The following is a 23,585-nucleotide window of genomic DNA, read 5'->3' as shown; positions in this document are numbered from 1 at the left end:
TGAATTTATTTGCATCGTTATTTCAAGCATATCCACTCCTTTCCTCTTTCTATGTCACAGAAGCTCTCGTGTCACGAAAGCGTTCCCGTTTAGTTTACAAAACGTTTATCCTTAATGCATCTAACTGCGAGACGGCAACGGCTCGGTCCTCCTTCCTATTTGTGTGTGTGTGTGTGTGTGTGTGGTGCGCGCGCACGTATGGGTGTGTGTGTGTGTATTATATATACACCGAGAAATGAAAAGCGGCTCTCTTATCGCCGTGCGGTATTGTTTCATGATAGATTTTACAATACGTCGCGTCGGCTAGATTTCCGGTCTCGGAGATTAGCCTGGCTTGATATTTTATCTCAACAGCACGGCTCCCGCCGGCAACAACGGTTTTCGAGGAATTCTCTCAGGCGAAGATCAGCTGCTAATTATCGCGAACAATCGGGTTTTAACATAATATCAAAACGCCATAAGTAACATTGTAATTAATATTATTCCCGTCGTGTATATTTCTTGTATTCGCGCTTGAAAGATTATAGGTTAAATAGCGGTACATATTACGTATAAAACGTATGCCAGAAATTGTTGTAATTTTAACGAAGGACTTTTTGACAAATCCAATTCTTTCCTTTGAGATAATTTCGACCACAGTACGGCGATCATCTCATTTTTATATTCAGTTTTGTCCGGTAGCTATTATTGCCATCGTGCGAGAGCTTTCTAACTATCTTTTCCATTTATGAGATTACGTTTCGCATGAAAACCTTTAATATAGCTTGGAAATTTAAAAAAGATCTTAGCACGAGCAGAAATTGTATTCGTATAAAAACGATATATCATCTTACTTTATATGAGTATTGTCCAAGATGTGCGGATTTTTCGTATCTTTATTTAATATCGTTTAAATACAGTAACAGAGGATTTTTGTGAGATATGAGATAATTGTGGAAGCTATTACGTTACAGTACCACACGGCAATTTGCATTCTGAAAATTTTTACGCGTAATCGAGCTTTCCTCATGTTTATCCGTTACTATCGCGAAGATTGGCCTTTCATATCAGTTTACAGTGGGATGAACAAATGTAGATATTATATGCGGCAGTATGTGAGTTTGTACAGTATGCTGTATTTTCCGCTCATACCATTCTTTTTCACGCAGCATGATTATTCCGTTTTTTGCGGGAGCCAAAACACAGCAGGGAAATCATTACTATTGTCACGCTTGACATTAATTTAAAAAAATTTAAACAATATTTAATTATAGCAGCACACACACAGCAACAGACACAGTTCATTTTTCTGTTGAAATTAATAGTTTTAATTCAAATAAAAAGTTGTGCAGAGTTACAAATATTTTAGCTATATATAGGTTTTTATCCTTGTCGCTCATTTAGTGCTAAATGCAATTGTGCAATTTACTTGCGTGTAGATTGACTGTTCCTTGTTCGTTCACCGTTCTTCACATTAGACGAATTATGACTATTAAAATTTAATTTAATTAATCGTATCAAATTTTACGATCGATCACGTTTAATACTAAACGTTCGACGAGAATAGCGGTCATGGACGTTAGACATGAAGGACAAGCCGTGCGTCAACATACATCGCATACGGAATTCAGCGTTGCATCCTTAAATCCGTCCGCCAGAGCGAGATTGCTTTTTGTTCGTTCTTACATAATTATAGATTTCGCGTTTTTCACAACACGCCGGGCAACAACGCCGAGCTCCGCGTCGCGCGATTAATATACGGTACTAATAATTAACGATTAGACGTTAGTTATTAATTATTATTGTTAAATTTATGCCTAAGATATAATACACTCACCTAAGACGTACCTGATGTGATATCTTTGTAAAAATTTCCCTACCACGCCACGAAAGAGAGAGAGAGAGAGAAAGAGACAGACGAGAGAGTGAGTGAGAGAGAGATGCAGCACTCTCGATGACGATGGAGAAAAAACAGAACCCGGTCTGCAGATTCCTCTTTTATACGATACCTTTCGTCGATGCTGTCGTCGAGCGAGGAGACGCTTTGCGAAAAACATCCCCAAGCGAAAACATTGTCTGGGATTTTATGCGAGCGCGCGCATCTCGTGTTGAAAATCGCTCTGACGTTTTCCGATACATCCTATCGGACATCGATCTTATTCTTCTTTCGCACGAAATATTTTAATTTTTTGATCATTGCACAACGTTTCGAAATTGTAAATGTTTCACGAATTTCTTGAAAAGGAACAATTCTGGCAGTGAAGTTATGACAAGAGAAGCTAAGGATAATAGAGCTTCAAAATATAATGAACTAATAATGAATATTGAAGAAAAATGAATTTTGTAATCAAGATTTAGGAAATAATTTTGTTATTAGTCTTATTTAAGAAAATTCGATTGTAAATTTTGTACGCGACTATTTTTGTTCCGCGATGGAAAGTAACGAGCCAGTAAAAACTTTGTTAAATAATGTAGTACGTCTCGGAAACGCCGGCTTAATCTCGGCGGAGATTCCAGTGCTGCACGCGATGGTTAAATTTTACCGAGAAATTCCGCACCTGAACGTGCAAATCGCCGATCACCGCACTCGTAACGTGGTCCGTCATTTGTACCGACGATTAAACTGTCAGTTTAATTGCACCTAACGTTTTTCTTCCGGAAAGTCGGGTCAATTTTCTAATTATGCCGAGGTTCATTTCTTTTTTCAATCGCGTGCAAAGGTATGTTATTACCTCATCTCGTCGATCGTTAAACCCGCTTTTGAATATAAAGTCGAAAATTAACTTAATTTCCAATAAAGATATATCATATAAAAATATATATGTTAAGTTAATATATAAATTGAGGGAATTTAAATCTCTTTGATATTTTTGAAAATGTATTTTTTAAATATATTTCGTTAATTTTATCATTGTCATAAAATTTGCAGTTGATTATGAATCGTCATGAGATAGAATTCTATAATTCAACTTGCAAAACACAGATATTTTAAGTAGATACATACATGTTACTTTTTTTACTATTTAGCTTTTTTTGCTTGTTTTTGCTATAGCATTTTTGCTGTAACAAATTCGATAAACAATGCCGATTGTTCAATTATTCTGAAAACAAAAAAGATCGAAACGCCGTGCGCTCGGAGTGAAAATCGAGCCTCAAACGCATTTCAGTGATACACGCGGAAACGCGATACGACGCGAGTCAGCTATTCGAATTTCTCTTTGGCAATCTTTGTGTTTTCAATTCGCGGTCCGAGCGATACATATCTATATGTATATGTATCGCTCGACGAACGTGACATCAAACGACAATAAATGCAAGCGAGTAAAATAAAGCAGCCGTATGTGATAATGCTTCTCCGCTTGTTTGCGAAAATATGTAATGGCTGCGAATACTAATTGTAATGAAATATATTATATCGTTCGATTATATGACTCGACGCTCTTTCTCGTCACGGCCACTCATTATATATATCAAACAGGATTTAATAGCAACGGGATTACGTGAAATTACGTCATGCATGGTCATTACAGTCATCTGTGTAAATGTACACGGTATTATCGTCCGATGCCAATGTAATCGCTGCAACAGTTACTAATTCTTTTACCTTAAAATATCAGATATTGTTTATGAATTTTCGTGTAACGCATATTGTCAAATCACGCAGATGTTACGTTTTCTAAATGGGACACATGGTATGTCCCATAAATACACGTCTAGTCATGTTGCGGTGACTACTGAGAGAGATATAAAAAAGATACTCTTCTCTAGCCTGTGTATCATTTTCCATTCATTGAATTATTTAATCATATTCGCGTCCCAGCGTGCGTTTCTCGCATAAGTCACTCCTCGCTCGTCTCGCCCGTCTTTGGCTTACACGACCTTTCGTCCGTGAGCGAGTCACTTTGGTACGGTACACGTGTTCGTGGAAGGGGACCGACGCGGACGATGACTACCAATGATAGTCGATGATCGGCTTACTCTCCGAGCACGGATTGACGCTACCACACCACTTGGTCTCCTTCAACGGCGGACACGGTGCGCCACCCCGGCGCGGCTTTATCGTGATTTTCCGCGTCCTCTGGGTCTCGCCTACCCCGCAGCTGCGACTACACGCGCTCCACGGGCCCCATTCGCCGACCTTGCAATCTCTCGGTGCACCTGAAATCACGAATGCAATTATTCCGCTCGAGCGGATGAGCGAGTTCATGTCCAATCTCGCAACGTGCAGAGAAATTCTCGAAGTAGATAACCGGCGCGATCTTCGGAATAGGTGACCGCAATAAAAATCGAGGAAATTTTCTACATTTAAATTTTGCTCAAATAGTTCCCTTACAAAATTTTTTCAAAATATTAATTCTTTCAAGGACTGTGAAATGTAATTATTTGATATTAATTTGAGATAATCTATAGTTTACAATTAGTTCAAAATTTAAAAATTTAGTTTACATTGTTCCAATTTTTTTTCGAAGATTTAGCAGCTGAATCGAAATGCGATAAGTTTAGTCGGATGAATCACAATAGTTATCGATATTAATTTATCGTTTTGAATTTAATAAACGGATTTGTTAATAATTATATAAATAATTATTATCAGCTTGAACAACGTATGATGTGTGTATGTAAGAATTTCGCACACAAGAAAAATCTACATTGATGAAATACGGAAACCGGAACGCTGTAGGCAAATGTGAGAGAGGAGGTACAGAGTGCAGGACACAACGCGAATAGGTGTTACGGGAAAGGGCGCGAGCGGGAGAGGAAGAGTGCGGAAGCGTGCTTTGATCATTTACGCGGGAAATATGGCTATTGAGAGCGCTCGGCTTTTGCATTAGCTATCGTATCAATAAAAATTGCACCGAGGGCTTGTCCGGACCACCTTCCATGCATCGTGTCGTTTAAACAGTTAATTAGAGGCTCGATTAGATAGCAAAAGCAAAGGTACGACGAAGGTTTCGAAAAACATTTTGAATTATGTCCGTATAATCATTCGCCAGTTTAGTGGAGAGCAACAAGATAGCTATCGATAGCGACAGCGATATAAAGTATCGCTTGTTACATTATATATTCATATAGGTATTATATCATCTCACTATATTTTGCTACGCGCGCGCGCGAACAGAAGCCGGCTTTGCAAGTTAATATTATTCTAAACTAATTAAATAGAATCGGATAATGTTACGCTCGAATCCTATAATGCTACATCCAAAGGTCTGTTTTTTGTAGTTGAACCTAGTGTGTACTAGCGTTTTAGAACTTAAAGTGAAATGATATATTTGTTTGATATTTGACGAAAGCGAGAAAGAAAGTTCAGTGCAGTTTAGTGCAGGAATGAAAACAGACTTCAAATCCGATAATGAGGATCATTGTTTTCGTAACTTATATAGATGAGAAAATACATATAAGTAATATATTATATATTATTAAAAATATAAAACTCAGTTAGAAATAACAAAACTTAAGGTAAAATATATGAAAATTTTTATTATATATTATACTTACGTGTTCTAATTCGTTTGCCTTTGGATGTCAATCCATGATGTTTCATCCTGAATCTGTGCTGACGCTGATCCACCGAGTTGGTCATGTTGTTCGCGAATAAGTAGCCCATTACTCGTGTACTTGAAACGTCCGATACGTTGGCAATCTTCCTCTGGATGTCCTCGTAGATTTGCGCCTTCTGCGTCTCCGCTGTTTGCCTGTACGTCTGGTAATACGGCCAGTCGGACTTCCCTGTCTCGCTGTACCTCGTTTTACCGTCGACGACGACCTTCGATGTTCGCGGTATCGCGGTCGCGGTGTACCTCGGTCTCTGCAGAGCGTACGACGTGGCGATGCTGTTGATGATCGCCGCCTTGTTGTCTCGCGGGATGTCCGTCACGACTTGCTGGCCGCTGCCGGTCGTGCTCCAATATCTATTATTAGAGAATTAAAAGACGAGATTGAGAGGAAAATCGAGGAAGTGCGGATGTTTTCAGATAAAAGCAGAGAGTCTAAATTAGAATAGCAGAGAATATAAATTAGTTAATTAAAATAAAGGAAATTGAGAATTTAGTTAAAGGACCGTGGAATTCAGAGATTGAAATTCACGAAATTTTCGAAACTTCTGTAATTAACTGCGGTGCAATTAAAGGTATACCGTTGTATGCGATAATTTCACGCAGTGTATACTCCATGATTATTAACATTAATGTCATTGGTTATGTTAATGCCATTCGAATACAATTGTTCTTGTTTCGATGCGCGTGTTTTGATGGATCGAACGTATCGAATGCTTTAACACGAATCGATGGAATTTCCATTACTGTTCCGTCCATACACTCGCAATCAATACTCGATGAATATACATGCAGTCGGTCGATGTGGTGCAGCGGAACGCCACAGTGTAGACAGCGCCTAGACAGTAATAAGTTGGACGAGCGTGTTAGGTAGCAATTACTAAATGGAATTGGCCAGGTATTAGTGGCGCTCTGAACTTGTCGGACCCCATTTGCTGAACATGTATGCATTACTTGTATAAAGCCGGAGTAATGCCTGCGCGTCGCGAGATGAAGTTGTTAATTAATTATTCCCAGGACAATAAAATTCGCTAACTCGTAAATAACAAAAATGGTCCATGCTCATATAGTCGATTTGTCGACAAATTAATTCAACCAATACAATTGCTGCAACGGTACAACTTACGCTTCAATTATAATGGCAAATGAACAGATAAATTTGCGTATAACGAGTGTATGTTAATGTGTGGTCTTTGCGAAAAGCAACATTTATTCGAGAAAAAATATTCATACGATTGAAATGTTATAAAAGAGCGCTGTTATAAATGTATATTATATTCTAGGCAGATTAGTCACATTTTAAAATATGACAATAAACATTTAGATCTAGAGCGAAAAATAGTAAGGAACATTAAACGTACGTATATTACTTTATTTTTTTTGTGGTATGTATATTAATTATTATAAAACAGATTCGATTTAATCTGTCCACGTCGATATCCATGGAACTGTTAAAGTTATACATGAAACATTTAAAAAATTCCTTTAACAGGCTCACTTTAAGATGGTTTTTAATGTGATGGAACCATATTCATCATCTGTGAAATTTTAAAGAAGGAAGAAGTACTGGAATTTTTCAAATGTAAATTTCGGACAAAAATAGCACTTGATACCCGAAAAAACGAAAAAACTATGATATTAAGGGTTTATCTTCGATGCTATGATCGCAACTAATTTTAAAAAATCGTCTAGGAAAAGTATTGGATGAAAACTCATCGAAAAATTTGACTATCCTTTCTCCCTCAAAATTTAATAGGGAATGAGTACGGTTCCATTAAACTAAAAATAATCTCAAAGTAATCCCATTGAAGGAGCTTTTTCAATTTTTTGCCTAACTTTAATAGTTTCCGAGATATCAGCATGGACAGATTGATCGAACAGAAATCGATACTTTCCCGAGACAATTTTCAAAAATTTATTGCGGTTATAATATCGAAGACAGATTTTTAATATTATAGGTCATTAGATTCGTTTCTTCGGGATTTATTAAGTGCTATTTTTGTCGGAGATTTACATTTGAAAAATTCTACTATTGTTTTCCTCCTTAAAAGTTTGTAGGGAATGAGTATAGAGAGGAAGTTCTATAACACAAAAAAAATCATCTTAAAATAATCCTATTAAATGAGCTTTTTTAATTTTTCGTCTAACTTTAATAGTTCTCAAGATATCAACGTGGACAAATTAAATCGGATATTCTGTACACTTATATTATTTAAATATTCACTGAAAAAAAAATAATTTTAATAAATTTTAATAAATATTCGTTTGAATAGTTCTAAATAAATATTTACTAAATATATTTATTTCATAGAAAAACTATTAATTTGATTCAAATATTATTTTTTTATTGAATAAGTATTTATTCACTAAAATAAATGTTTGCTTAGTACTATTCAAAGAAATATGTAAGATTATAAATATATAAGATTTAGTAAATTTTTTTTCTGCGTAACAATTCATTTTAACATCTCAAGATTCATTGTCGTTCGTTAGCGCATTTGGGATAGTGTTCCGATTAGGCAATCTTATCTAAGGTAATTTTTCGATTTTCGTAACACGAATTCGTTGGGGGAAAATCGGTTCTTCGTTATGAACGTTATACGAGTGGTCGTCGTAGTTCTCTCCGATACATGCGCTTCAATGAATCGAATTTAGGGAACTGACTGGAGGCGTGTGAACGCGCGAAAACAATTTCGAGAATTGATTTACGGTTGGCATGTGGTACACATAAGAAAGACAGAATCAAGGGGTTGTTGGACAGCAGTTCCAAAACTTGCGTTTCACACAGGGAGAAATTCACCGTGCTTCGTCTCTTTCCTTTTTTCTTTCTCTTTTTTTTCTCTCACAATTCTGTCAGTCGTAGAGAAATCGTTCTTCATGTATTTGCGCGCAACGAGATTTCATCGAAAACGTTTATTCTCATTCGATACAGGAAGCTACGTCTCTCGGTGCAGACAGGACTGGCATTACTGGTCCGTGATGTTTGCGATTCAATTACTATAACAATTCGCAACGAAAATTTGCAATTCTGAACGCAATCGATTAGAAAATTCCGTTTAAGTATGGTAATTACGAATTCCGATTGTAATTTGTGACCCACTTAAACAATTACGCTTTGCAATATGTAGGCAGTGCATATGCAATCGGTACATATCAGTTCGTGGTAGAACTACGAGACTGGAATTGTCTAATTATCTCAGTTATCCTCTAATTACAAATTTCATCGTTCCACTTGCAGCAAACAGATAGATAAGATAAAACAATTCCGTACGCTTTCGTAAGTCATTTATCAAGAATATTTTGTTATGATTGCCCGAACGTAATCCTATATAAGTCGTGCGTAATACTGATAGTTATCTGATCTCATTGGTATTAAAAATACGCCGGCGCAGCATGTTTAGCATAATCGTATTTTCTGCGATAATTTGCATGTATGCAGATCTGGTATAAGTTTACTTTTTCCTACGCTTTAATATTCCTCTAGGAAGTTCCGAGCGGCTGGCCGCTAAGCTAAGAACCAAGCTTATAGGTCGCCATAACTTTTTAATTAAACTGACCTACCATTATTCTACGCTGTCAACCGAAAAACCTAAATGAACGCACGAATCTTATTTAATCTCTGCGAAACTTGCTGCCTGATTGCGAACGGAAAATCTATCGTTTTAACACTGCGAATACTTCCGAGTTGCGTTCGATTAAACATCCGAATGTTAACAATTCAATCGATCGTCGTGCCTGAGGTGTGGAACGACTAGTGGAATTTTACAATTGAAAGGAAATAGAACTATATTTGGATCTAATCGACGACATTTTCAGCTCGATCTTCGTTATACCCTACCGGGTTCGTGTAATGACATCGTCTATGTCGATTATGGTCACGTCGCGCGTCTACAGGAAGTTTGGCGAAGTAGGGTAAACAGTATATAGTTGTTGGCAATCAGTATAGTTATGGGCGTGGGGAGAAGCACAGGAAATTGTCTTCGAGCATTATTACCTTACTTCGTAACAAGAGAACATCTTTTGCGGAAAGCTGAGATATAACTTCTCTAATCAATTTTTTTAAAAGAAATTAGCAGAAATTAGCTAATATATTTCCGATCAAAAGTGCATTTAATTTCTTAAAATTAACGCCAACAATAAAAAAAAAAGAAACACGAATTCCTATGAATCTTTCTATTTTTCAAACGATAATATATATCCGCTTGTTTGAGGGTTCCCTTTATTGCTGCTTGCTTTATATCGATTTCCATTCTTCGGGTGGGAAAAGAACATATTTATTGCCATCGCGCCTCAGCAGATCCAAAATATTGACTTGAAGTGCTCCGTAATCGCGGGTACTAAAACATATTGTGAATCGTTAGACTCCGTACGAAATCGTAGTCATTTTATGACTTTGTGATGATGAAGAAAAAGTTATACACGTGTGTATTTTTAAGTTTTGTCAAGCAAGCCAGGCTCTTGATAATGACGATAATATGTATAAACGCCATCATCGCGGTAATTTGTGCTCTTATGAGGATGTCGATCGCAACATTAACGACGCAGCGATTTATTTTAACGTCGTGCTTGTTGGAATTTACAAGCGATGGACTTAATACGCGGGAGAACGCGATACAATGGAGGCCGGTGAATTAATTGCGCGCTAATGCACTTGCATTTGATGGCAGGGGGACTTTGAGCGTTAATGCATGTATTTTGTTGTTGGTCCTGAATTTTAGTTCCATTGTACCTCGTTACGTATTTGTTCGCGATATGCATAATATGCATTATTTTATCAACCATTATTTTCGCCGATATATTTTTTTAACCGGGCATGAAACATAAATTGCTGTATTGCGAATTTCGTAACAAGTTTTTTCTGCGAATAATTTATTTTCAGTTCGTTTGGATGGCTTATTTCGCTATAAATTAATTATTCGCGTTTCTGCTCGTTGTATAACTCGGGAAAATCCAAAGTGCAATCAAGACCAGAAAAAAGAGCAGCTCGGGTTTCCGGGAATATTCAAGAGATACATAATATTGCTCAATATGAGTGGAAAGTATGGTGGAGATTTTCCAACATTACGACAGTAATAGCATTTACATTTTGGATTATGCAGGCTGTTTCGTGAGTCCGTTCGCGCGGATTATCACAGAGCTCGTGCGAGATATGAAAAAATGTTTCAGAGAACACCATGTCACACACACTTGAGTGCGAGCGTGGCATAGTAGGCAGCGTACGAGATTGCTATGCCAGAGATCCTGGGTTCAATCCCAGGCAGAACCGAAAAATTTTCGTATGCTCGTAGCTCCTCTCGGTAGGCAATGGCAAACTACCGGGAGTATCCTTGCCATGTGCACTTCTATAGGATAACTCCGGTATATACGCCGCGCTGGGATTTACGCCGCGGAAGTCAGAAAAAATAGAAGAAGTAGGGGTAATTTTCTCGCAACTACTCTGTTACATGCCTTTATGCAGGGAATGGAAAGTTACTTTTTAAAAGTAACAAGTTACAGTTACTCGTTACCCAGTAGGAAAAGTAACAAGTTACCGTTACTAGTTACCGATTTTTTTACAGTGTAAGTGGCTTGTGTCGCATCGTGTCCAATCATGTGCAAAGTAACGATAAAAGTAACTGTAAAATTCGTTACCGTTACCAAAAAAATGTAACTTCGTTACCGTTACAGTTACCAAAGAAAAAAAGTAACGCAAGTTACTAGTAAAGTTACCAAAAAAGTAACTTGTAACTGTAACTTCGTTACAAGTAACGAGTTACTTCCATTCCCTGCCTTTATGTTATATTAGTATTGAATTATAATTTCAGCTTCTTACTATTAATATTAATGAAATTATTGTGAGTTGAATCGATTTGTCACTGTGTGTGTAACAAGCAGCAGCATAAATTATAATCTACATAAAATGATTACTGTAAGGCGCGTAAAAGACCTAGTGGTTATTTCGTGATACATACGTGTAGAGGAATAGTAAAGCATGTTGTATAGAGCAAAATACAAGTGCTTTGCTTTCGTATTCTTTGTTTAGTTTGTTGAAACCCTTGCATTTTTGCCATATATCCCACCCATTATCTATATATAGCAAAAATGCAAGATATTTCAAAAAGTTTATTTTTTAATACGAAAACTAAATATTTCGGATTTCTAATATTTTTTCATAGTAGTAGACAGTACAAAGTTTCTACTGATATAGTTCGTTTATTTTAAACATAGTAGATAATACTTAATAAATTAAGTTTTTGATAGGTGCGGCGTATATACCGGAGTTACCCTATAATAAACAAAATCATCGTTTGGAATCGACGTTAAACTGTATAGGTCCCTTACGACTGTGTACAATCAGCGTACGCATCACAGGCATAAAAGTCACTACATCCTTTCGGAGGATTATGGACGGAGGAGGAGTAGGAGGAGGAGGATGTCACATACACGAACATATATATATACAATATATATGTGGCAACGGGGCCTGTATCCAGGATGAACGACGCTAGCAGTGAAGTGGAAGGAGACGAGAGAGAGATGCGCGCGCAGCGTGCGCAGGGTTAGGAAGTAATGGCGACGCTAACTAAGAGAGGCGCACGTGGTATAACGAACGGAAAATAAATCCGTGAACATTAACGATACCCAAGCGTTCATTCCGAATCGTCTCTATTCTTGCATTCTCCTTTAATCCGATCCTACATTTGAGGGCTCGTTCGGGATCGGGAGAGTAAAGGAAAGACATCGGGAAGTGAACGGAAAGACGAAAATGAAAATCGACAAGACGATAAACCGCAGTTCGGAAAGCGAGGACAGTGTAATATCAGTCATCAAACTGATAATCGGGAACCGAGTACGGTGTGCGATAGACCGAACATTCCGAAACGCATAAAGTCGTGTGATCGGAATACATGCCATTACAGTGTACGGGCAAGATGGTGTTAAACGGATCACAATCAAGTGAAGAAGAGAGACAGGACGAAGCCGCCGCCACAATCGAGACGATGAAGAACGACAAGACGAACACGAAAGATGCAAGAAAGATGGAAAAACAGACAGACAAGCAAGAGGAAAATGTTACGAAGAGGACTGGCAAAGAACGAGAAAAGCCGGGAAAAGCCATCGAAACCGGAAGAGAAAAGAACCCGACCATAGGCCCAACACCATTAGCTAGAGCGACAGTAGCGCAATTCAGGGAACAGTTGCAACGACTAAACTTGCCGACGTATGGCAGGAAGGCCGGGCTCGAATATAGATCAAAACGATACAAGGATGGAGGATTTACCGACGGTGAAACGAGCGAGGATGAAGAAGATGAAGACAACAGTGATGCAGAGAAGACGCGCGACGCCGAAGTACTCGATGAGAGTGAAAGAGAAGAAGAAGATCACATACGTACTACCAGACCGCGGAATGAAGTGAGGCAAAGAAGAATGCACGCCCGAAGAAGCCGCGCAGACGGCACTAGTAACCTTTTTATTATTAAAGACGTAGAGGGTAGCATATCTCACTTTTCCGGAGACGACAAGGTGCAAGTAGAAAAATGGATAGAAGAATTTGAAGACGTGAGTACCTTGCTAGAGTGGAATGAATTACAAAAAATTATATACATAAAAAGACTCCTGAACGGTTCGGCTAAACAATATATCGCTCTCCAAAGAGGCATTACGACGTGGAAGATAATGAAGCGTCGACTGATACGAGAGTTCGAATCGAAATTAAACAGTGCTGAGTTACATTCACAGTTGATAAAGCGTAAACGACTGTCGAACGAGACACCACGACAGTATATATGCCATGAGCACGATCGCTAGCCAAAGTAATGTAGAAGAAGAAGCATTGTTGCAGTACGTGATCGACGGAATACCAGGCGATGAAAGTAGCGAAACTATTCTCTACAATGCGAGTACAATTAGTGAATTACGGAAGAACCTAGAATGTTATGAGAAGATGAAAGAGAAATCCGAGAAGAAAACGTATAAAGAACAGAAGAAAGTTAAAGTAAAAGAAGTAGACAAGAATGAGAAAGGAACCAGACAGAAGAATGGAAAAGAGCCACGATGTTTTGGATGCGGTTCGGTCGAACATATTGCTCGAGAGTGTCCAGATAAGGAGAAAGGTCCAAAATGTTTTAGGTGTAACGAGTTCGGATATGTCGCATTGAAGTGCGACGTATCTGATAAATCAGCAGTCAAAAAAGATAATAAGGTAGTCAAGATGGTGGAGCAACCGGCGACAGACGACGAATTAATTGTCGAAATAGATGGTGTACGGATTCGTTCAATGATGGATACCGGAACACACCAAACGTTGCTGCGGCATAGTGAATACACGAAGATAGACAGTCCTCAATTACAGCCAAGCTCAAGTGTCTTTCAAGGTTTTGGAAGTGCCTTGGTGAATGCCGTCAAAGTATTCCAAGCCGAAATGGTGATCTACGGAGAGAAATATGTCACTAAAGTCTATGTGGTACCCGATTCGGCCATGAATCATGCATTATTGATTGGTAAGGAATTGACACGGAATATGAATGTTAACATTAAAGGTGGACGAATCACTATCGAAAAATTGATGAAGAGTGCAGAACGGGAGAGAAACACCATGAAAGAAGAAGCTAAGCACGAAGAAGCAAGTGCGACACATTTAAGGAACTACCAACGGTGAATTGCATCAAAGCAGACGTGATAGATGTCACTAGTCAACATCAGAGTGAAATCGAAAGACTCATTGAAGAACACAAGACACGAAAGAAGGTGCAAACGAGTGTAGAAACGGAAATTGTGCTACAGGATAAAATACCCGTCTGCTTAAAACCACGAAGATTGGCAGTCAAAGAAAAGGCAATTTTGGATGCACAAATTGAAGAATGGTTACGTGAGGGTGTTATTTAACCGAGCAAGAGTAATTATTCGAGTCCAGTAGTAATTGTACCAAAAAAGAATGCTGAATACCGGGTGTGTATCGACTACAGGCAGTTGAATAAAAAGATAGTCCGCGATCGATTTCCGATGCCACTGATTGACGATCGTATCGATGCACTCGCAAAGGCTCGAGTGTTCTCCGTCTTAGATCGGCGAAATGGGTTCTTCCACGTGCCGGTAGCCAAAGAAAGTCGTAAATATACATCGTTCGTAACGCCGGATACACTGTTCGAGGTTTTGAAGACGCCCTTCAGACTATGTACTAGCCCCACATCTTTTCTACGATTTATAGATGAAGTATTCTGCGACCTTTAACGAAGACATGTCGTATTTACGTACTTGGATGACTTGATCATACCGGGTCGAGATGAGAAAGAAGCACTAACTAATCTTAAAGAAACACTCGCATTGGCCGCTGAAAAAGGGTTAGAAATCAACTGGAAGAAAAGCGCATTCTTAAAGAAACGCGTCGAGTATCTCGGATACGTGATTGAAGAAGGTAATGTCAGTCCCTTCCCGTCGAAGATAAGTTCAGTGAAGAACTTCCCACCACCGAAGACGAAAAAAGCGATTCAAAGTTTCCTAGGGCTAGCAGGATACTTTCGAAGATTCATCCGTGACTATGCTAGGATAGCAAGACTGTTATCTGATATATTGAAAAACGATCGGAGATTCCAGTTTGGAGAAAAAGAAGAACAATCATTCAATCAGTTGAAACAGCTATGAACAAGCGAACCAATCTTACGGATCTATCAACCTGATGCGATTACCGAATTGCACACGGACGCAAGTCAAGACGGTTATGGAGCCGTTTTCTTGCAAAGGAATGATGACGAAGACCAATTCCACGTCGTCCATTTCATGAGTCGCAAAACGTCGAACGTCGAGAGGAAATTGCACTCATACGAGCTCGAAACGCTAGCAGTAGTCCAAACAGTGAAAAAATTCAGGGTTTATTTACTTGGCATAAAGTTCACACTGGTAACTGACTGCTCGGCATTACAAAAGACGCTAAACAAGGCCGACATCTCTCCTAAGGTTGCGAGATGGGCATTAATGCTGGAGGAATACGAAAGTTGAACATCGTGCAGCAACTCGCCTTAAACATGTCGACGCACTCAGCAGATATCCAGTGATGGCAGTTACTGACAAGTCAACGTCAGTAATAAAAAAGCAGCAAGATGAAAAAGAAAGGTTAAGAGTGATCAAAAGGATTTTGGAGAAAGAATCGTATGAAGATTATGTCTGTGAAAACGGGATCCTGATGAAAGGAAACGGAGATAAAAGAGTCATTGTATTACCCACGAGCATGTATCAGGATGTGATACGCAAGGCACACGAAAACGGACACTTCGGAGTTAAGAAGATGCTAGAAAATATAAAATCAGAGTACTACATTCCAAATTTGACGGTAAAACTTGAAAAGTACATGAGTTGTTGCGTACAATGTATCCTGGCTGAAAAAAGAACTGGAAAAAGAGGGCTTGTTGAGGCCCATACCAAAGGGTGACGTTCCACTATCGACGTACCATATTGATCATATTGGACCGATGACAGCAACGTCTAAATTATACAAATATCTATTCGTCGTCGTAGACGGATTCTCGAAGTTCGTCTGAATATATCCTACAAAAACAGACATAAAAGAAGTACTAGACCGATTGAAGAGTCAACAAAGAGTTTTCGGAAACCCCCAACGAATGATTAGCGACCGCGGAGCAGCATTCACGTCAGCCGATTTTAAAAGCTCTGAAGATAATGTAGAACATATACTAATCACCACAGGCGTGCCAAGAGGAAACGGTCAAGTCGAGCGTATTAATCGAGTGATCATCTCAGTTCTCACCAAACTATCCTCTGATTGTCCTGATAAGTGGTATCGACATGTAGATAAAGTGCAAGGCGCAATAAACAGCACTTATCAACGGAGCGTGGGGACCAGCCCTTTCGAGATATTCTTTGGAGTGAAGATGCGTCAGAAGGAGAATACTAAACTACTGACATTGATTGAACAAGAAAGCATCGTGTTATTCGATGAAGAACGTGAGAGCTTAAGGATAACAGCAAAAGACAATATCGCCAGAATCCAACAGGAGAACAGGAGGACGTATGATCGGAATTGTAAACCAGCCACGCAATATCACATGGGCGACCTAGTTGCCATTAAACGATCTCAGTATAGTCCTGGCTCAAAATTAAGACACAAGTATCTGAGGCCTTATAAAATCTCTCAGATAAAAGAAGGTAACTGCTATGAAACAATCCGAAAAGGTGACGGCGAAGGACCTAAGATCACTACATTCGCAGCAGACCAGATGAAGCCTTATTCATATTATTCTACGGGGACCGGAGATTATTAGGAATGGCCGAATGTGGGAACAGGGCCTGTATCCATGATGAACGGCGCTAGCAGTGAAGTGGAAGAAGACGAGAGAGAGATGCGCGCGCAGCGCGCGCAGGATTAGGAAGTAATGGCGACGCTAACTAAAGAAGCGCACGTGGTGTAACGAACGAAAAATAAATCCGCGAGCATTAACGATATCCAAGCGTTAACGATTCCGAATCGTCTCTATTCTTGCATTCTCCTATAATCCGATTCTACATATACAACAACATACATATAGATGTGCATATGCATATGTGTCTAGCCAAAAATCGCACCTTCGAGAAAAAGAGACAAAGTTATTCGTTGCGATATCGTCGTAGATATTTCAGCACATTATTGGACATTGATAGATTAAGATACGCAGAGGCAGGCTATCTTTCGGACGAAACGAGCATCTTGGGTGAACGAATTTTAGTTTAGTTTTTTTGACCTCGCGTGCGCCGCTGAAAAATGCGAGCGTGAAAATAAATTGCCGACGGCGGAAAATAAATTACCGAGCGCATTACGATTGCCGCGTGTTCGCGACTCTCCGTCTCGCTGGCGAAGGCAAGAGGCAAAAGGGATGCAACGGGCGATACCGCCTAGGCACGTCGTTCGTTATAGTTACTTCTTGTTACATCCACTCTCCGTTCATCGTAGTAAATTCATTGGAACCCGTATGCCAGTTCACAAATGGCATCACCACATCGGCGCAATGGGGATTTATGCGGTCGTGCATGCCTTTTGCGGTCTGTATGCGGCTATCATTCTCCGCTAATTAACTTTATGATTGCGTGAAAGGCGTAAACGCACATGTGAGTTTAGCGTTATTGAATTCACGGGAATCCATAAAGTTTCACGATATTTCAATGCATGATAAACACAACGTATATAATTTTTTAAACATTTGGTAAGCTTCATTCCCCATTCGTCCAATTATTTCTAAATTAAGTGATTTCACTGACAGTGTTACATTCTTATAGTATGATATGATACTGATATATTGTTATATTACAGTATAATACTGATCCTGGGATTTCGAATCTTGTTTTCTGCTTCGTAAGAAAACTAGGGAAACAATAACGCGAAAAAATGCAGGCTGTTTTCGGCTTCAAATCGATATACAACTTTTCGTGTTGTCGATCTCATAATACAACAGATTTTGCTTATCTCGATCTCTTTCTTTCCGTACGTAATATTCACCCACACAATACAATAACCGTTGAGTTTAACGTTGCTTTTGACAAGTTTGTACAATATATAGCTTGACAGGTTTTTGACGAAAAATCGTCACTTCTCTCGGTTGAAGATTTAACTAAGCAAAGTAATCTTTTGCAATATTTTACTCAGTGTTCGTAGCTTAAATTCGAATACGCTTGCAATTGAGTTCATTATGATGTCAATATTGAGTTTACTATAATATTAATTCTGACACACGTTTCTAGCATTTAAGCACAAATAAATATAATGATACAATAGGCGAAAAAATGTTTTCTCATTGAAATAATACGAATGATGAAGGATATTTCTTCCTTTTTATTTTATTTTATATATTATTTGTATATTTTAATGGCCATCATATGTGAAATTGAATGCATGCGTAAAAGCGTAGCGTTGTTTTTATTTTTAATCTATTTTACTCCATTTTCTCGCGCCATCAACAAATTTGTTAAACTATTAATTTATTTATTTGTGCGGTCATATCTATTGATATTATACCTGTGTGATTTGTTTCACAAAACATCATAAAATATTATGATGACGAAGAGAGAAAAAAACGTGCCATTAATGGAAATTTTTATCGAAACAGTTACAAGTTGTTTCCATGAAAAGAATATAATATAATAACGTGAATACACTGTACCAAAAAGCGCACAATATGTGGCTTCGGGCGTAAAAATTTTTAGCTAAATTGAAATTGCTGAACGAGATTTAGCTTTTATCACTAATACGCAGTTACTGTTACGTATCGATGTTACATTTTGGGATCTCCAAAATCAATTTGCGTGTGAACATTCTTAATTGCGGAAAGATATTGTCATTATTTTTTAAATAACACTATTATACATATGTATATCGAATAGAGTTTAATAAAATACAGAAATACTACTAGTATTTCTACAAAATAAACATTAATTCTCTGTAATTTTCAATACAATCCTACAGAGATACAGCAGGAGGAGGTACATAATTTTATTTATTATATCGACAAACTCCCCGCAATTAATAACTGGTTACGTTTCTCGAAGAAATTAGCCCAATGACTGTTCAGTAATGAGATATAACGTTGTTGTGGCCACATTGTTTTAGTGAAACGACCTTTGTCCACAAGTCCCGAACTAGGAAATGACCAGGATGATCCGGTCGTAAGATTTAATCTATTAAGACGAAGAGTAGAAAAATAGAAAGATCGGAGAGTCTCATCCCAAAGTAGGACAGCAGCAGTATCAATGACAGCCTCGAAGGCACAATAGCAATTACCAGAAACGACGATCGCTCCTTACCGAGGGGCCAGATAGCGTTGAATGGAATCAAATCTGCGGTAACGTTCCGAAGAGATTGGCTACCCGGCGCGCGGAAGGGAACGGGAGGGCTACACAGATCGATCTCGAGTGTCATCGAACGTAAGCTTTATCGATCTTGGCGGAGCCAAGCGCGTCAGCCGGATATTGGACGGATAAGGATACGAGAGGCCTATAAAGCAAACGCGGTCGGTCTTCACGCAAGGTGCACGCGATCAGCTGCCGATCGTGTGTATCGATTCGATCGCCCTCCGAGGCGTTTGTGGTCTTTTGTACCGGCTTTGACCGATTAATACATCAGTTTGATCAGTTATCGTGCTTTCGTTATATAGTGATACAGAAAGAGGCACGAAGAATGCATGGTGCCTTGAACTACTAAAGGGATCTTTCGCCACTTTTTTGATTGAACAGAATCAATTTTTTCTTGAACATAATATCTAGTGCTTTGAATACACTCTATGTAGTTAGAAGTATAAAAGAGTATCGTATTATTTCCTTTTGATTGTCAGTTTGAATTTTACACTGATTGAGTTACGGAATTAGATCAAAAAAACAACATAAATGCGATTTTTATTAATAGTATGATTAATTAATTAAAATATGTGCGGTCACATTCGTTTGGCAAATTATAGATAGGAATGGGCTTGAACATATTAATATAATTATAACTGTAATATTATATTATAATTGTTAATAAGAGCAAAGATATAACAGCAACTAATGACACATTATAAGAAAACGATAATCCGATAAACATGTAATTTAATATAAAAATTATCTCTAGTGTCACTCTTTTTATATTTTTTAAAACAATATCTTTTTGGAATCACTATTTTTCTTGTATAGATAAATATTTTTTCGCTATCTGTAATATTTCGTACGACGCTCGATTGGCTTTACGAGAAAATGTCCTCTTTATTTTCCCAATTTCGTGACACAGCTTGATCGAAATTGGAGGTCATGAAAATCTCGCCCAGCATGTCCGCCCCGGCAAAAGTAAAACAAGTATAAAACGTAGGAGACGATATAACAGGGAGTGGCGCGTTATAACGTTATTTTCAGGCTCTTCTCGTACGTTTCTCGCTGTCGTATAGTGTCGATGTTTTCCGTCGGCCTGACATTACCGCAAGCTCCGGCCGGATATTACAGCGAACTGCCGGATACGCTGTACGTATCGTAAAAATTGTCGCGAATCAGGACATCCGCGAAAAGTAATATTGTAATCAGCCATCGGATGTCAACGTACGTGTATGCGTCTGACTGCTCCGGATGCAATGTGAAAAAGCCATTTGGCTATTGAGAAGCTTTTATCGCACATTTGAGTTATAAATTCAACTAGTGTGGGTGTATAGAGAAACAAAGAGAAAAATAAATTATATAAAAATAAAAATAACATCATGTTAAAAAATAATGGCTTGAATGCATGCCAATATTAGACGATGGAGTCTTATGCTGATTGGAAACGTTGTTTATGATAAAAACTTCCTTAATCGTGCTTTAAACGTGAGGAATAATCACATACTACGTTGAGGGGCGCCAATTAGGATACATGTGTGAAACGCTGGTCGATTTCCAACACTACTGCGTGAGATCTGTGGTACTTATCGTGTAGTTCTGAATGTATCCTAATGCTTTCCGAAGATTTCTGATGATATAAATTATTTGTTAATTTTTCAAACAATTTTTATCTCCCTGGAAATGCGCCTTTCAGGGTATATGTATGAGACGCTGGCCGATTTCCGACAGTTCTGCGAAAGTTCCGAGAGTTCTGTTGATGTAAATCATTTATTAATTTTTAATACAATTAACAAATAATTTATATCAGAACTCTTCGGGGGGAAAGCGTTAGGATACATTCAGAACTACACGATAAATACCATAGATTTCGCAGGACTGTCGGAAATCGGCCAGCGTCTCATACATATACCCTGAATTGGCTTTTCTCCAGTAATAAAAATTGTTTAAAAAAATAATATATATCCGCTTAGAAGTGCCTTTCACGGGCGTTAAACATTGTTTAAAAAATTTATAAATAGTTAAAATGATCAGAACTCTTCGGAAAAAAGCGGTAAGATAAGACAAAACTATACGAAAAGTATTATAAAATTAACAAAACTCTTGAAAATCATACTGCGTCTCATCTTCATTCTCGTTAAAACCATTTTTTATGAAAAAAAATTATTTAAAAATCAAAATAACATTGTTAGGCATCAGAACTCTCTGTAGAACTATGTATCTTTTCAAATCCTATAAGAAACTGTGGCTGGAATCTTCTTTAGACAAAGTTAGTGCTATGTTAACCTGGCGTCTCATTTGAATTTTCGGTTTCTCTACTTTAATGGCCATAACTATTTATTTATCCTATATAGAATTGTAAAACTATTGAAAATAAACTCCAAACTCTCAATATTTAATGAGTTTTCACCAAATGAGACGTCAGCTTCACACATACCGTCACGCATCGTATGAGTGATTAATCAAAGCTATAATATTCAAATACGAGAAAGAATCGAGGTTATTTTAATTTTCAAATTGTAAGAGCGCGATCAAAGTTAGCTTATTATTAATTTGTATTGAACTTGAATTTAAGTCCATAATTGCATTTAAACATATATTAATTGTAATAAATTATTAGAGAATTTACATAATTAGGTACGTTTAGTAATTTTTACTGTTTATTTGAATTGATTTTATTATTTGATTTTTCTAGACAATAATTTTGTAAATATTAATAACAATTAAAAAGAAAAAAAAACTAATAAAATAGAATTATAACAAGTAAAATGTGATGACATTATTCAAGTGTAAAATTTTTATTCAAATTTTTTTGTGATGTTCATATCTCTACCTAGCTGATAAAGATCGAAATAAAATGTTTAGGTATAGTTCGTATTATAAAAATAAATTAATATTTATAAATGAAAAATAAATTAATATTTATAGAATAGAGGAAAATTATGATCTCGTTTAATTTATTCATCTATTGTCAATTTGGTTTTATATCACTTGAAATATTTATATACAGATTTATCAATTTATTTTATAAAATGTGGAAAGAGTAGTAAAAAAAGTTTATTGTGACATGCTACAGGTTTTTATAAATAAGCTATCTATGTAACATATTTAAAATTTACTTAATAAGTTATCAATAGCATATGATTGCTATAGAGTACATAATATATGAACGTAAGAAAGAAAAGTTTTTTGAGGTGTAGAAATGAATGATGAATTTATAAATGGTAAATCATACGTCTGTAAGAGCAGTTATGGACCTCACTTGCAAACTTTATACGTGATATCATTAGCCAACTTCGATCGTTTATAACTCGAAAATTATCGTGACCTCAATGTTTTCGTATTAAGATTTTCATATTAAGATTTCAACTGTCATTAACCCTCGGGGGGAATATACATATACTAATTATATATGTGAGACCGGGGCCGATTGTCACAGTTTTTGATTATTGATTTTTAGAAAAGTGGATGCCTGATTTTGAAATATTATATACGTTACAATATACCTACATCCTTTAGGTATTAAAAAAAATATTACTCGTGAATTCATCATATCATAAAAATAAGTTATTTAATTTTAAATAATGCTGCGAAAATAGGACAATTAACCCCATGTTCTGAGTTGATTGTCACACGTTCTAGGAGTGGCAGTAGCATATTTGTTATGGACAACACATATAAAAAACACAATTTTTATTTTAATATTAGTTCTATATTTTGAGAAATAATAGTAATTATAGTATTAATACAAATAAAATAGTTATTTTAATCATAAAATACGTAATTTGTTTTTGTACCATAGTTTCTATATGAAAAATAAAAAAATATATATCTATATGAAATATTAGGTGTTAAACTTAATTCCTATCGCTCGCTACTAGAGGGTGCTGGCTCCAACGCTGGCGAGTTTCGACGATGAAGTCACATGTCTTTTGTAGTTTAGAACATCGCTGAAAGTGATTCAATCCTCACAGGTTAGATTTCTCGACGTCAAAGAGATTTTCCAATCGATTGAAAATTAATCGCGATAAGTTGTTTTTCCAACATGTGCTTCTTCAACCTCAAGAAAACCGTAGCTGAAGCGCATCGTTTATTATCCGAAGTGTATGGTGATGAAACTCCATCGGAAAGAACATGTAAAGTTTGGTTTGAACCTTCCGAAACGGTGATTTTGATGTGAGAGACAAAGAACGTCCAGGACAGCCGAAAAAATTTGAAGATGTCGAGCTGCAAGAATTGCTTGATGAGAATC

The 23,585-nt window shown here is 37.4% G+C and overlaps 1 protein-coding gene across 1 annotated transcript in view; it reads right to left on the bottom strand.

Annotated features, from left to right (window-relative positions):
- Positions 1-3,007: 3,007 nt before the first annotated feature.
- Positions 3,008-23,585, bottom strand: part of LOC108760042 (uncharacterized) — a gene marked incomplete at its 5' end in the record, with an annotated part of 24,643 nt that continues 4,065 nt past the window's right edge. Inside the window, 2 exons of the mRNA XM_018505821.1 lie at positions 3,008-4,137; positions 5,479-5,891. Coding sequence (XP_018361323.1) covers positions 3,929-4,137; positions 5,479-5,891 — 622 coding nt within the window. The remainder of the gene's footprint in view (positions 4,138-5,478; positions 5,892-23,585) is intronic.

Source organism: Trachymyrmex cornetzi, unplaced genomic scaffold (genome assembly GCF_001594075.2).
Source record: "Trachymyrmex cornetzi isolate Tcor2-1 unplaced genomic scaffold, Tcor1.1 scaffold2126, whole genome shotgun sequence".
Lineage (NCBI taxonomy): Eukaryota > Metazoa > Arthropoda > Insecta > Hymenoptera > Formicidae > Trachymyrmex > Trachymyrmex cornetzi.
Note: the sequence above shows the minus strand (reverse complement) of the source record. Positions and strands in the feature narration are given on the sequence as shown.